This window comes from Meles meles, chromosome 13 (assembly GCF_922984935.1).
Source record: "Meles meles chromosome 13, mMelMel3.1 paternal haplotype, whole genome shotgun sequence".
NCBI classification, from domain to species: Eukaryota; Metazoa; Chordata; class Mammalia; order Carnivora; family Mustelidae; genus Meles; species Meles meles.
In genome coordinates, this window is record NC_060078.1 from 63,740,873 (window position 1) to 63,757,769 (window position 16,897).

General features: G+C 43.6%; 1 protein-coding gene across 2 annotated transcripts in view; it reads left to right on the forward strand.

The window, feature by feature from the left end:
* Positions 1 to 16,897, forward strand: part of SORCS3 (sortilin related VPS10 domain containing receptor 3) — a 603,811-nt gene that overhangs the window by 475,052 nt on the left and 111,862 nt on the right. The window contains exon 8 of one of the 2 annotated variants that reach the window (XM_046028096.1): positions 13,309 to 13,398. The exons of the other annotated variant lie outside the window; for it this stretch is intronic. Within the exon in view, the coding sequence (XP_045884052.1) occupies positions 13,309 to 13,398 (90 nt within the window). The remainder of the gene's footprint in view (positions 1 to 13,308; positions 13,399 to 16,897) is intronic. 2 annotated transcript variants of the gene reach the window in all.

Sequence of the window (16,897 nt, forward strand, 5' to 3'; positions counted from 1 at the left end):
AGGCAGCGATTGCTTCCAGATTGCAGTAGGGAGAAATGATCAAAGTGCTCTTAATATGATTGTGTTTATTATTTCGTTCTGCTGGTGTAATTGGTTCTTAGGTATTCCATGTGTGCGTGGGAGGGGAGGCATGGAAGTGGTGGCTTCCTTCCTTCCTCTGAAATGTCTGATAGGAGTCCTTGTGAAGTTGATTGAACAGAACCCTTCCGTATATAGAACACTATAATCCTCATCATTTTCTTATTTAAGATGTGTTCTCTGCCTTCCTCTGTGATTTTTACCTCTTGGCTAATTTTCTTATTGAATAACCTGTAGTTCTTGCAGAGCCAATGTCATGTAATAGTACTAGGTAACACCTGCTGAGTGGCTGGTGTGAGCGAGGCATAGTACTAAGGCATTTGGTTGTCAAGACATCCTAGGAGGGAAGTCCTACTCTTACCCCCGCCTCCAGAAGAGGCACAGAAAGGTGAAGTCCTTTTCCTAAGGTCACACAGCCAGTGAAGAGTGGAGCAGAGATTTTGACCAAGGCTGTCTGATACCAGTGCACTTGTTCTGCTTTTTAAATGAGAATCCCAACCTCAATATTCTTATACGTTGAGCCAGTTAGGTCAAGGCATGTGTAAGGGGCAGTAAGTAGGAGCAGAAACCTTTCACGTGAAGTAGCAGCACAAAACATGTTTGTGGAGTCATTGAATGACTACAGAAGAAACGGGCAGCAGAGAATCTTAGGAGATGAGTTGAAGAAGATGCTCATGCTGAGTGTTAGGTCCGTAATCAATGGAACAAGACTGATACAAAGTGAAAGTCAAGCAAAGCTTTATTTCACGCCAAGCATCGAGAATCAAACCGACTGTTCAGGGCCGCTCCTTACAGAGAGGGCGACCCTCCCAGCCTCACAGACTAACTTTTATAGAGCAAAGGCCATGTGGTTGAGCCTGGCCACACACAAGTGGCCAAAGAGATTGTAACACACAGGGAAAGCTGCACAGTCATGCTAGGTCACACACAGGTGGCCGATTGAATTACAGCTCACCCCGTAGTAGCTATTTGAACTAGCCTATCACCTTGGTCAGAACTGGCGCCCAAAAGGTGGGGCCCACACTCCTTGGTAGCTAGGGAGACAGTATGCACGCTCTACTGATTGGATGTCTCCACCTGGCCCGACCCATCCCTGCATTCGGGCTCTGTTACCTCCACCTGACCGGACCCACTCTTGTTTTTGGGCTCTTTTATCAGGGACTGGTCAACCATCTTCTACTGGGTTCCAGGACTTGCTTTTAAGTTAAGTTCCCCTGGGGGAGGGGGAGCAGGGTCAGTTAAAGTTTTACTGCATAAACAACAAATTCACTGTTTAATCCGATGGAATCGCTGTGGCTAAATAGGTCCTTATACTGAGGAAACCAGGACCTGGGATATGAATGAATAAGGAGCACAGGGCATGAGATTCTTGAGTCCCCACTTTGTGTCAGGCGCATGTTGGACCAATATGTTGTGAGTGTGCCCACTCATGGTAGGATGAAATTGAGATCTGGAAACAGTTAAGTGCTTTTCCCAAAGACCCATAGTAGCCAGTAGGGAGGGGTGAGGGAGGTACAGAATCCATGTCTAGGCTTCTGATGCAAGGCTCTTTGTGAATTTTCACAACAAAGAACTAAATAAGTAACCAAAAAGGTCCAGAAAGATAAATTTCTAGTAATCCAGCTATAACTCTTGGGCATTTTCTTGAAGTAGATCTATGTTCTTGATATGAACCTCTGCAACGAGAAAAAAAATCATAATAAGGTTATTGAGCAGAGTAGTGTAAACTTTTTATTGGAAATGTCAAGCAAGAATGAAGCATAGTGTTTATGTCAGATACTATACAGCAAAAACACATAATAAAATGTACACATACCAGCTGTTTCTTGGCATACTTTTTTGAAGCAGCACTTTGGGAACCAAAAACCAGTCACCCACCGTCTTGCATCTCCCTTCCTGCAGTCTCTCCAGATGCGCCGCGATCTTTCTCTTCCTTCAAGATCCATCCCCATCATATCCCCACCTTTTCTCTCCATTCCACCCTTGGTTATATAGAACATTGTAGTCATATCCTGGTTACTCCATTGTTCCATCTTCAAATCCATCATCCCACTCAGAGAACAGAAAGTCCTTTAGTGTTGAGAACCCATTCTTCTCCAAAGGTAGTGGGACTGTCAATAACACGATATCCATATATATAATATGTATTACACATATATACATGTATATTACACATACATGCACATGTGTATCACACATGCATGCACATATATATGTATATGCTCTATATTACAGGGTATGTGTGCGCGTGTGTGTTGTGTGTACACTGATTTTGGTGATCCTAGAAGGAGCATGAAAATAACTAGAGTCAATTGCTTCTTGGCCTTTTGGCTAAGATCAAGTGAAAATAACTAGAGTCAAAGACTGGCTCTGAGGGGTTACTTCTCCAGCACACAGCCTTTAACCGGCTCAGGGTACCAGAGCACTATCACTGGTGTTACATTGTCATTTGTATGTCTTACATGTTAGGCTTGCTTTTACAAAGAAATGGTAAGCTCCATGAAATTTCAGTCCTGTGACACCCATGGTACCTGACATAGCCCGGGCACAAGAGTGCTGGGTGAGTTTTTGTTCACTGAATGATGTATGCAACATATAGTAGAATTGGGGCCAGTACCCACCATGAGATGTCTAAACATGAGCAGTGTTCAAGGAATGATGGGGATTTGGCCAGATCCTTAATTAATATGTGGATTCAGCAGTAGGTGGAGAAGAACATCTTGAAATCTGCTTCTCCATTCCCCACAGGAAAGCACACTCTCTTATCGCCATGTTATGTCGCCAAACACTCAAAGGAGTATTTGATGTAAAATCACGACCCACTTGTGAAACCCATGCAATTATCACCACTTTGTCTTTTTCTGATCTTGACGCAGCAGACACAGACTGAAGCAGCCTGGCAACCTGAAAAGAGCCTGGGGATTCAAGGCAGATGTTCTGTGGTTGGCTTTGAGCCTCACCTTTTAGTAGCAAGGTGACCTAAAGTCAGGCCCCCTCATTCTAAAATGGGGATGTAATTAGACCTCCCTCACAGGGTTGTGCCCTGACCAAATGAGATTCAGTCCAATAATAAAAACTAATGGCAGGGAATAGAGTCCTCTAGAAATATTAGTTGTTATGACATGGGTGCCAGTTACTAAGAGAGGGCAAAATGGGAATATAGCACATTATCTGCCATAGAAAATAGTACAACAAGAGAACTGAAAGGTACCAGTTTCCCGTAATTTAGAATAGCAGCTGGTAAGTGCAGTGAGAAGGCGACAAACAAAGAGCTCTGAAAATCAGAGGAAGAAAGGATGAAATCCCACTGAGAAATTGGGGTGGAGAGGCTTCCTTAGGGCGGTAGTTTATGATGCAAGTCCCTACGATTTCAGTGATGTGGGAGCCTCTTATGATCTGGGTCATGGTAAGTCCCTTGAGGTAATTGGTCCTAAATTGACCATTCTTTAGAAAGGCTCTGCAGGAGACACTTCAGGCTTGTTTGGGGTTGTAGTGTTAGTGGGTGTCGTCAGGATTTTGAGAGCCAAGTTCAAATCCAGGCTTGGCCACTTTGAAGCTGCGTGATCCTATGCAGTCAGTGAACTCACCAATAAAGTAGGACTGCAGAGGATCTCCTCCGTGTGGTCATCGTGCATGAGAGCAGAGAGCGCAGACAGAGTGTGAGTGCAGAGCTTGACTCGTCAGTGGTGCTTCCGCCGATGGAGGACAGGAAAGGCATGACACGAGGAGTACAACGGGGAGGCTCCAAGTAGCAGTTGGCATTTCACAAATATTCACGGCTCTCTTGGGGGAAGTGGTGGTGTTTCCTGAGAAACAGCTTGACAGATAGTTTAAATCTGTCCACTGCTGTCCCAAAATTCACTCATGAGGCATGTGAGTCCCATGTTGGTGAAGTTTTGCTGTTGTATCTAGCAGCCCACACATAGTTCCCAGGTCGCCTGGAAATCCCAGGTCCCAAAGAAGCATCCCTGTTTCTCTAGAAAATTAATGACTTTGTTTGCCTTGCCTTTTTAGGATATGGGAAATATCTTGAACATATCGGTAAAATTAATCATTCTCTAAGTGGCGGTATAGGCCCACCATTCATCTTGGGTGGCTGAATACACTTCTCCTCTGTATCTTAGCCTATCCATTTCCTGCTTCCCTTACGACATCCTTATGGTCCACCAGTCTGTGGATAGCTGTAGCCCCACTGGAGAATTTAAATTCCTCCCGTGCCCCCCAATCAACAGAATGGACCCGTCTGGATCATTGGCTTGATTTTTGTCTTAGTCTCTTCATACTGCTATAGCAGATATAGCACACAACAGGATCTTAGGTACAGATAACAGAATCATTCCCACAGTTCTGGGTGCTGGGAGGTCCAAGATCAAGGTACCGGCAGATTTGGTGGCTGGAGAGAACCCATTTTCAGGTTCCTAGACACAGGGCAGAAGGGGCAGTGGATCTCCACAAAGCCTCTTTAATGAAGGCACTAACCCCATCCCTGAGGACCCCACCCTCCTGACCTAATCACCTCCCAAAGGCTCCACCTCCAAATGCCATCATACTGGGGATTAGATTTCAACATAGGAATTTGTGGGGAACACAAACTTTCTATCTACAGCAATTTTCCAGTGAAAAACTTCTAACATCTTGGGGTTTTTAGGTACCTACCATAGGTCAATTATAACCTTCTGATCATTACATTGTAGAACACTTTACAGTTCCATGAAAGCATTTTATTATCTCATTTACTGCTCTGTAAGAGAAGAGTAATTATTTGTTCCCTTTTTATGGAACAATAGCCCTGAAACTCCAAGAGATTAGTTACCATGCCAGTTGCCTCTCTGATAACCAGTGAAGCTGAAACTAGAAGCACAGAGGTTGTACACACCAGGACCTCACACCCTTCTTCCTTCCTCTTCTTTCCCACTATTTTGTATTTGTTTTCTGAAATTCTGGAATACTAGAGAAAAGACAGAGGCTGGTGTCTGGCTTGGGAAGATTTCAGTCACTGAGCTAACCTCATAACGTCAACCTATAGAGAGGAAAAAGGCTATGGAAGATCTCAAGTCAAAGAGGAAACTTACTTAAGTGGAAAAAGACTATAGAAGCTAGACTCCTTGCAATATCTGCTCCGGCCTCCTTGGCCCCATCTTTCCCGAAGCCACATGAAGCTTGCAGTCTACCGGGACCAGGGCCATTTCTGAGAGGGGGAGCGAGGGGATGTTTTGGGGACAAGTTTTTAACATGCCACTATAGGGTTTCCATGGGTAGTCTGAATTAATTTCTTTCTTTCTTTCTTTCTTTCTTTCTTTCTTTCTTTCTTTCTTTCTTTCTTTCTTTCTTTCTTTCTTTCTCTTTTTAAAGCAGCTCTGGTATCCTGATCTGGAACACTCAGAGTAGACTGTTCAGGTTTTGGCTTTTTAGCTATTATACTAATTACATTAAATATAATTATGCATAGGTAGATAGAAAGATATTCAAGGTGCTCCCACCTTTTGTGCTCCAAGATGACAATTCAAGTCCTTATCTGTTCTTTCTTATTTCTCCACTCACCTTTGCCTTTTTATCTGTCTCCCCGAACCTTCCAAAAAAAAAAAAGTTAAGAGAAGGAAGGCAAGGACTTCCATTCTGAAGGGTCAGATGTACTTTCCAAGAACTTCTTCCCCTCCAAGTCACGAAAGCGAGCACACAAAGATAAGTCTTGCAGCCATTAATGGCTCAATCTCTAGCACGAAGCACACTGGCTTCATTGGGTCTATAAGTGTTGTCTCCATGAGATCATCCTGCCCAGAGGCCCCAGAAAAAATTTCAGTCCTCTCTCCCTGGTCTCTTCTGACCAGGTAGCCCATGTGGCTACACCAGCACTTCCTAAAGCCTCCAGTTGGCATATGTAAACTGCCACCATGGTCAGCCCCCAATCAGCCCCCAGCCAGGGGGTACAGGCAACTGCCTTCTAACTTGGCAGGTGCATGTTCTATGTAGTGAGCATGTAGCGTGTACCAGCTTCAGGTCGAAGGCTCTTTATGTATGGTACTGTGTTTACTCCTCATGACAGCATGTTGATGGGTCGAATTGATGTCTCCACTTCCCAGAAGAAGAACTGGGAAGGTTTAAAGTAATTACCTGTCCAAGATCACCAAACCAGCAAGTGGCAAAAGCAGGACTGAAACACAGGTCTGGGATCCCAACCAATGTACTATAATGCTAAAAAAGCGGAGGGAGAGCCTTCTTTGAAAAAAATGTGATTGGAAATGTACCAAGTCTGGACCTTGATTGTATTTGAAAAAACAGACTCCTAGTCAGGCGACTGATTCGTCTCCTAGGGCTGTGCATGGACCTGACATGAGTCTTTCCCCCCGTGCTTTTCCGACTCACCACCTTAACTCTCCCTTCCTACCAATCCGAGCAGGCAGTGTAGGTTCCAAGAAGTCTTGGCAAGGGTCGGCGCAGGTGACAGTTCTTTGTCAGTATGTTTTGGCCAACCTTAGTGTTCACCTTCCCTCCAGCAACCGCACCCCCCCACACACACACTACAGATTGAGAGAACAATATTGGCTTCAGTGTCGACCATCTTATTCCAAATCTGTTCTTGGTGAGGTTATTTTGGAGGTGGTTATGTTAGGGCCCCAGTAAGATATTTTATTGTGTTAGGCCCCCAGTAAAAGATTTTATGTGCAAATCTGTTCCAAAGAAGGTTCAGCCTCAGCACAGTGTACAAGTGGTAGGTAATAGACCCACTCTTTCTAAAAACAGGCAGATAAAACTGCATATTACATTAATATCACACAGCCTCCAGGACATAAAATGAACAAACACCAGTTTGACAGACAATAAATTCAACATCAAAGAGTCTAGCAGAGGAGATGGCTTGCTGGTAAGATGTCATGTGGTTCCAGACCTCTAGTGTGGTGCCTTAACAAAACATTTCTGGAAAACGAGCTTAAGCTGGCAGGGGCAATGTAACCTGCTGTGGAGAAGCCCCCAGGACCATCCCAACACTTAGAGCAACTTCCTGATGAGACCAATGGCTATTTATCGACTTTGTGGTCCAGCAGTCAAATCCTGCTCCTTTGTTCTTGAGAGAGAACTGTGATTTTTGAAGGAATTATGTAGGTGGAGAGGAAGAGAAAGGCCTAACAATGTCAAGATTTATTTTAAATAATCTGAATAGAATTAATGAGCAAAGAAATTGGAAAAGTTAATTGTGCATCCTAACAACTGTGCCGTTCCCTTTTGTTTCTTGAAGGAGGAGGGGCTGCTGCAGGGGCTGTGTAGGAGTCGCTAATGGAGGCTGTACAGGTGGCCACTTCCCTTGTGTAGGCAGATTATTCACATCATATTGCGCCCAGCAAGGTCCTCTAGCTGGAGAACCTTCTAAATGTCATTTCCTGCGTTTCTTGTGCCAGCCAGAATTCTTTCCACTCTGGTCCCTCTTATTCACAAATGCTAGTAGGAGCACTGTTCACTCCCGTGCAACAATAGAGCATTGATTTCTGAGGGCTGAGGAATGATATGATTCCTCACATAAAAAGATCTGCCTTGCCCATAGGCATCTTCCCTGGCGAAACGGGAAGTTGAGTGACACGGGCTCCATTCCCCTCCACAGAGGTCTGGAAACCTGACGTAGCCTGAGGAACCAGTATAAGCTTTGCAGTCAGACAAACTTGGGCTCCAATTCCAGCCTCACATTTACTTGCAGTGTGTCTTTGAGTATGTTGTGTAACTTCCCTAGGCCTCAGTTTCTCACCTGAACGTAAAATAGAAGGCTAGCCTGTACAGAGGAACAGGGCTTGGTATATACTAAATGCTCAGAGTATGTTATATTATTAATATTTATGCCTTGTAGGGTACTGCTAATGTTACTAAAAATAATAGTAGTAATAGTAGTCATTACTAGTGTGGATATTAAATAATATCATGAATGTAAAGCACTTAACATAGTAGATACCTGAAATGTTAAGTTTTGCTTCTCTTTTCAGATTACCTATGCCCACTTACAAGCTCTAGATATATTACAAGTTTTCTTCTCTCTATGGCAGAAACAGAATCAACACGACTCCAGGGACTTTGGTTCCATCTTTCTTTCTTTCTTTCTTTCTTTCTTTCTTTCTTTCTTTCTTTCTTTCTTTCTTTTTGGCAGATTTCTCTCTCTCCTCCAGGGCAAGCCATCTTCCAGAATCAAGGAGAAATTTAAATAAATAAATAAATAAATAAATAAATAAAAGATATGTCAGGTTAGACTTGGTTATGGTAAGAATGGGAACTAGTCAGAAGAGACAGATGTGTTTAATGGTCAGTGCATTTGTCCAAAGGAATCATTTTCACTGACCAGGAGCCCAATTAAACCTGTAAAATGGAAATCCAGAAAATCAGATTAACGAGCCAGTCATTAGAGAGGAAAAGACCCAGCTAATTCAGTATTTAGCATGACGGATGGACCCAGAGCAAATAATTGGATGACATTCATCATATGTAAAATAAAAGGTGTCACGGAGAGGGAAAGTGGTAATAATCTCTGGGATTTACAACGCCAGAGGATTTGCTTGTGAGGAAGGGAAAAGTTCATCAAAATAGATTAATAGTCACTAAACTTTATTCTTTCCTTGTGTGTCGCCAGAGAGTCACACAAAAAACAGTGGAGAGGCAGCAAAAACATCAGCTTGGTATCCTCCCAACACTGTAAGGATTTGGCTTCCAAGGGAAGAGTGCTAGAAATAAGTTCCTGTGACCATCCAGGGACTGGGTGGGAATGGAGAGTTCTTCTCTCCATCCATGGTTTAGTCCCTAAACAATGGAGGGAATCAAACTCCAAGCATCTCTGGTTGAGTGGATTAATCCCCACAATTCATTATTGACAAGTTAGTCAATGAGTGTTGAGCCCCTGCTCCGTACCTGACATTTTGGGGTTGCACTTATTCCTCATTAAGGGCTTGGACAGAGGAGAAAGTCACAGATGGGCCGTAACAATAAAAAGCTGTTTGATATCAAGCAAGTTAGTTGACCACTCTCAGCCTCAATTTCCTGATCGGTAAAGGTATTTTGTATTATATTATGTATAATTAGAATCAAATGAAGTATGGTGTATAAACTGCTCATTGTCCCATTTTCTGTGTAATCAGCTTTCATTGCATAGTAGCTATTATAAATCTTGTTATTATCTCACACCCTCTCTTCTATGAAGATTTCATTTTTAAGATACACCATCAATGTCATAACAGATTTTCTGGAATATGAAGAAAGGTTATATACACATGCTAATTACAGAGACTTTTATATGTTTTTAAAAAACATCTTGGACTCAAGAAAATGTATTGCTGTTATAGTGGGATGAGTAAGGTGACTGGAGACCCTTCTTAGTCATAGGAGGAGGAGAACAGGTCTAGAGCCAAACTTTGCTGGGTTCAAATTTATCTTATCTTGGGCAAGTCATTCAGTATATTGTAGTCTCTGAAGGGTTGTCATGAGGATGAAACTGGATAATTTATATAATGGCTACATGCAGTTCTGGAGCATGGTAGATGAACTCAATCAATGACCGTTGTGTCATTAATTTTGTTATTATGTATTCACCAATCACTTGGCCACAAGGCCAGCACTTCCTAGGAATCAGGGAGGTTGAAACCTTATAAGAAGACATGGAGGAAAGATTGAAAGAATATGTGTTCCACAAGAGTAAATGTTGAAAGGGCTGTAGGAATAGAGAGAACAGAGGTCAAGAGTTGAGAGAGAAATTGTAATGAATTGGTAGCATCCAAAACCCATCCATGAACCCACTGGCCTTACAGTGAGGTTAAACCATGAATTAGATGGTAGCAGATACAGAGAAGGATACAACTAGGACCAAGCAGAACTATGGGAGCCAGGTTGATATCACTGGGAGATACTCTGATTCTTAGGTACTGGAAGAACCTCTAGCCTCCTGGAGCTTCATCAGCCCCTTAGTAGTTTGGATTGTCCCATCGTGTACCTGAAGTATAATCTCCATCTTGATTACTCAAGTGCAAAGTCTCTCAGTTATGTGTGTAAGCTTGTGAGAGAGAAGGTCTGGGATCTCTCAGGCATAGCTGGGCTGAGTTCCCAAATTGGTGGTGTCCATCACCCTGTTGAGGAGACCACTCTTGGTGATTTGGAAACCCCAAGGGACACAGTTTTGTTTGTGGTGCTGATCAGATGCTCAGTTGTGCTCTCACCTTGTTCCTATGGAACCAACTAGGTCCATAGGAGAAGTTTCTTTTAATTGCTGTACTCTGGCCAGCATTCAGTAACGGGACTAACCTTCTCTGATGCTGCTTTATTTCCCCAAGGCAAGCTTGGTGACATCCAGGGTGTCCTGTAGGGAGTTGTTTTTTAAGCCTATGATAAGCGACCAGAGTGTTTACTTTGGGATTTAAAACTTTATCACTGGGTATGAGATCTCCTTTGGGGGTGATGAAAATTGTTTAGAATTGGGTAGAGATTGTGTAACACTGCAAATGTGCTAAATGCCACTGAATTGTACATTTTTGGATGGTTAATTTTATGTAATAGGAATTTTGCCCCAATTAAAAAAAAAAAACTTTATCATCATTGTTAACACAAAATCAGGAAAATGGCTATATCTCAGAGGGAGGCCAGGGTCAGGATGGGTGTAGGGCACGGAGGCATAGAAGTGTATGTCAGTTGTCTTTAAAGTTCTAGTTCTGAGCTGCTCGGAGTGGGGTCCCCAAAGCAGCGATATCAGCATCATCTGGAAACTCATTAGAAAAGGCAATTCTTGGACCTTACCCCAGATTGATCAGCTCAAAGACTCTGAAGGTGGGGGCCCAGACGTGTTAGTTTTAAGCAGCTTTCCAAGTGATTCTGATGCAGCTTAAGTTTAAAACTACCGTTCCAGTTCTTTGGTTGACAGGCGTGCATGTGTTGGTTTTATAATTTATAATTAAAACACTAATTCAAAAAGATGATACGCATGCCTATGTTTATTGCAGCATTACTGACAATAGCCAAATTATGGAAGCAGCCCAAGTGTCCATCAGTAGATGAGTAGCTAAAGAAGATGTGGTATACATCTCTACAATGGAACATTACTCAGCCATAAAAAATAATGAGATCTAACCATTGCAACAACATGGATGGATCTAGAGAGTATTATGTTTGGTGAAATAAGTCAGTCAGAGAAAAACAAATACCATATGATTTCAGCCATATGTGGAATTTAAGAAATAAACAAATGAACAGAAGAAAAGACAAACCATAAAACAGACTCTTAACTATAAAGAACAAACAGATGGTTCCCAGAGGGGAGCTGAGTGGGGGGAATGGTGAAATAGGTGATGGGAATTAAGAGGATACTTATCTTGATGAGCACTGCAGAATATATAGAATTGTTGAATCCGTATATTGTATACCTGAAACTAACATAACACTATATGCTAACTAAACTGGACTTAAAATAAGAGAGAGGGAGGGAGGGAGGAAGGTAGGAAGGAAATTAAACAAATAAGATTAAGCAAGGACTAGTGATAACTGTGTATTTAGTACCAAAGGTTATATTTTAATCTGATTCTATGCAGTTGAAATTTATTTTTTTTCTTCTTTTTTTAAAAATTTATTTTTTTCAGTGTAACAGTATTCATTGTTTTTTCACAACACCCAGTGCTCCATGCAATATGTGCCCTCCCTATGACCCACCACCTGGTTCCCCTAACCTCCCACCCCCGCCCCTTCAAAACCCTCAGGTTGTTTTTCAGAGTCCATAGTCTCTTATGGTTTGCCTCCCCTTCCAATTTTTTTTTTTATAAACATATAATGTATTTTTATCCCCAGGGGTACAGGTCTGTGAATCGCCAGGTTTATACACTGCAGTTCAAATTTATTTTAAAAAGAAAAAACTTCGTAGCAACTCATTGATCTTAATGTGAATGCCCCACCTCTAAGCCAGTGCAGAACGATACAGATTCAGAACAGATGTCTTATCAAAAAACAAAACCAGGGGCACCTCGGTGGCTTAGTTGGTTAAGTGTCTGCCTTTGGCTCAGGTCGTGATCCCAGGGTCCTAGGGACCAAACCGGTCTCTCCTCTTGATTCATAGCTTAGGTCTTTGCACCAAGTTTTTTCTAAGGTTCTGCCTTCACTTGGACTCTAACATTTTCTCTGCCTGGCAGTCTCTGTGCTTCCAATCTGTGCAGAGATAAAGGGAGCCATAGGAAATGCCATCTCTTGGAGTGAGGAGCAATGGGTGGCTTTCCGTAGAGATGTGGTACCTCACCTGCTCCCCGCAGCCACTGTGGATGGCCATCAGGTTTGGACTGGAGTGGGAGGACTGGCCTGTCTCCAGCAAGTGTGTGGTGAGAACAAAGAGGGGGCCCTCCAGTAGTTGCCTGTTCAGTATGGCAGCCTGGTTGCTATCGTCCTGCTCTTTTTTTTGAACAGCCTATGGTGTCTTCGCTGGTGAATATTAATGTCCCCCCAAGTTAGGACAATTGGGCTGAAGCACCATCTGCAGAGCTGTGCCATGTTGGCAGGGCTTTTCAACAAGCCCAGACCAGAGGACCATTTCTTGGTGTGGTTTCCAGGTTCCTATAAGAATCCATCCTTCCCAGGATTACAGAGCTTGACTCCCCCAGCCATCAGACAGCAGAGCTGGGACTCACACTCAGGATTTCTCATCTTCCGATCCAGAGTTCTTCCTCTGACCTTTGATTCCTTTAAATCACTTGCGCATGGAAAGGAACAAAAACTACCTTCTCAATGCACGGATTTGTAAATATGAAGGGAAAAAAATGTGCTCAGAACAGAAATGAAATTAATTTCAAGTAACAAGAGCTTTTGAGCAATAGTAGTTATTGAGATTCAGAAAAAATCATTTCACAATCATGTCATGATTGCAATGGAATAGAAAATTATTTTAAGGCAAAATAAATTGATCATGTGTGCATCTCACACGAGTAGGTTCTGTTTGCAGTTGGAACTATGTATTAGGTGTGTCTGCAGGCAGAGCACAGTGACCAAATTCAGAGTCCCTGCTCTCACTGAAGGTATCACCCATTGGGAAAGACTGTTGTCATTGCTTATTTGTTGTCTAAGTGTTGTGACTTGGGAACACGTCCGTGCTGTGGGACTGGAGGCTCAGTGCCAGCAACGGATACTCTCTGAAAGGTTATCATAAACCTATTGTGGCTGTTGATGGAGAAGCTAATACCTTCCAACTTGGCCATGATCCCTGGCACCATCTGACTTCTCTGTGTTTCCCTTATGATGCAGGTGACAACTGGGGGAAGAGCCAGCTACTACGTGTCCTATCGGAGAGAGGCCTTTGCCCAGATAAAGCTGCCCAAGTACTCCCTGCCCAAGGTACGTCCAAGCAGGGAGAGACTGCCATGTTGGACTGCAGGGAGGTTTGATCTCTGCCTGGGAGACAGCTGGCATTGAGCCTGACTTGCCACTGTGGGGCTCTGGCCTCTGCTGGTGGCCCCGAACCTGGGTTCTCTGTTCTCTTCTCAGTGGGGCATGTAGGCAAGAGCTTTGATTCCCTGTCTCATCCATCCTGTATAGTCTGGAGTCATTTCCCAGTGAAAGGAGAGCTAGCACACAGTCCCTTCTGGGAGTCCCTCCCTCATGCAAGGGCCTTACTGCCAAATAGAGGGACAGGTTCAGAAGGGCCCTGACAGGAGCCCAGATGCTATAGGTATGTATGCACAAACGTGCCCAGGTGAGTCTTGTGGAGTTCATGCTTCTCTCTACATTTTAATGCAAAATGTAAATGCACTGCCTATGTTTCTGCTCCCTTCTGCCATTATGAATAATTAAAAAGGAATAATTTACTATAATGTTAATATAAAATGATGGCATTTTAACTCCTTTGTTGGAAAATCTTAAAACTTATCCTGTGGACTCCGTCCCTTGTGAACAATGACTTCCTGGAGGAGAAGGATCTTAGAACCTCAGTCTAAACATGGACAGGATACAATTGCATCACCTAAAAAGGCTCCAAAAAAGGGCAAGGTTCTGGTTGGACACATATCAAATGTAGTGTTGTAAAGTGTTGGGTCTCTAAGCTGGTGCTGGGAAACAGCATGAAAGGCTAAATGACTACAGAGGTGGGAGGGATTATGGGACAAGAGGGTGGGTAATTGTCACCCCTGGTTGTTTCATTCATTCATACATGCATGCATAAATCCCTTCATTCATTTGATCCTTCTTTTATTCAAACATTGAACTGTTCTTTCTCCCATTTCGGCTTTTACTCTGTGCCTGGCACTAAATTAAGCTCTATGGAGAGAGTAGAAAAGAAGCCACAAATGGTCCCTGCCTTTGTAGAGCTTATATTCTGGTAGAGAAGAGAGACACTGAACAAGCAATTGTAGGTATAGGAGTGTTATAGGTATAGAAGTTTAAGGACCATTGTGACATAATGGGTGGAGCTTACCTATACAGATACTGAGGTCAAGTTTCCTAAGAAAGTTAGGTTTAAGATGATGTAAGATGAGGGGCGCCTGGGTGGCTCAGTGGGTTAAAGCCTCTGCCTTCAGCTCAGGTCATGATCCCAGGCTCCTGGGATTGAGCCCCACATCAGGCTCTCTGCTCAGCGGGGAGCCTGCTTCCTCCTCTCTCTCTGCCTGCCTCTCTGCCTAGTTGTGATTTCTCTCTGTCAAATAAATAAAATATTGAAAAAAAGATGATGTAAGATGATTAAAGAGTTAACCCTGCAAACAAGGGTTGGGAAACCAATAGAAAAGGTACACACAGGCTCTATTTTAAGAGAGAGAATATGGTCCATTCAGCAAATTAAACACTATCTCAAGAGACTGGGTTGCAGAGAGAGGGGTAGAGAGGCTGATGGGATGAGCAGGGACTGTATTAAGTAGCCCCAGGGGCCATGGGATCAACTCCTCATTTTCTCTACCCTCTCTGTGACTGGCTGTTATAGGACCATTCTATAACATCGTGGTTGCAGGATGTCCCCATCAGATGTTCTAAGCCCAGGCAGGAAAGCAGTATCTGTGCTTGGAGAAGAGGAGGAAGGAGAAGTTTGTAATCATGCTTTTTCTGAAGGAGAAAGACCTCTTGCAGTTAACTTGATGATTTCCACCTATTGGCTCAGGAGAAGTACTTCAGGAACTTTCCAAATCGTATCCCCAGTGTAGGGCCTTTTCTGTCTTCTGCACTGTGTGCATATTTCATGTATTTTTAACCTTCCGAGATAAACAAACAGTTTGCTCCCCTGGGCAGTGTGGCTGCAGGTGGGGACAAATGAAGCCTGGGATTGATCACAACCCTGGAACACTCCATTAACGATCAGCAACCCCATGGCAATTTATTGTGGTGGAGTACCATCCGTGCGGCCCCTTTTATAGAACTCCATCCGGAGCAGCTTCATTAATATGAGGGCTGCTGTGAAAATAGCTGGATGGTTATCGATCCCCTTTATTAGCCAGCATTGGCTCGAATTTTCCCCAGCCTAGGCCGAGGAGGTGAGGACAGAGGGGCTGGAAGTGTTTAAAAATGGAAATGGCTTTTAAGCAAGTTGTTGCTGTTCCAGGAGCTGCCTCTGCTGTTGGGCGTCTTGCTTACAAAAACGAGGAGAACCTCCCTGTCATCACTGCCCTCACACCTCTCCTCCCAGCCTGTCTGTTCAGAACACGCTCCCCTGGGGTGCTCTATGGCTTGGAGCGTTTTGCAGAGAATGAAATGAACACCATTAATAACGAGTGGCGTTATTAGGAGTGGCTACCTTGTGCTGAGTCCTCCGTAACCAGTCCCTGGGTGGTGATGGGGTGGGGGGCATGGAAGCCACGCACTGCACTGGCGGGGGGTGAGGATGCAGATGACAGAGAGCCCTGGTATAGCCTGGCTGAAAGGCAGTGGAGCTTCTGAGCACGAAACCCTGAGCTTTCTTTCCAGCTCTGCCACTTGCTTATTATCTAGGAGCCCAGGTCTTTTTTACCTGTGAAATGGGCATCATGATACCATTGAACTTTACTGAGCCCAGTGCTTCTGGAGAACAGCGAGATTTAAGAAATAACCAGCTCTTTTGTGTTCCTAGAAGTAGCTCACTGCAAAAAACCACTCTTCCCCATGCCCCTCGCGAAGATACAGAAGCCCGCCTCTTTACCTTGGATGAGACGAAATTCTCTTTCCTTATCTATACATGGTTAACTGAACTCTTTGTCCCCACTGGGGGACAAACTGGAGAAAATGCTGGCTAATTTAACTTGACCAGACTTAGGCTGGCTTTTCGCCTCCTCCCCACCCCAGCCTCTGAACTTGGAGCCACTCTTGGGCGCTTAACCAGGCACTAGAACTCAGGACGACCCCTGTTAACAACCCTTCTGAAAATCAACTGACTGTAAGGAGGATGGTTTCCTGTTCAGTGGCCCCTCTCCCACCACCTGCTCACCCTACTCCCTACATCCGGTTCTCTCTAGCCTTGTTTTACTTTCTCTCCATAAAAGTAATTCTTCCCTGCCATCACCCTGAGGGACTTGCAGATAGGATAGCCAGAGTGTTCTCCCTATTGCGGTAGTCTTGCACATAAAGGCTCTCCCTACCTCAGTCTGGGTTTGCTTTTAGTTGACAGTGGAATATGTCTTATCCCATTTTGAATAATAAAAGGGAAGAGAGGGAAATATGCTTGAGAAAATTTATTATAATGATAATGACAGTGATATTAACCTTTTCTTTAATTTCCTTAGGACAATTTTCCTCAATTTTTACATTTCCCCAAATACTGATTTATCCTTCTTTGCTGTGTCACAGCCACACTTCTTAAAATGTAATCTGTAATTCTGATTTCTTTTGTTGCTTCCTATCTACTCTTCAACCCACTGTCAGCTGTATTCTGGTCTCCCAC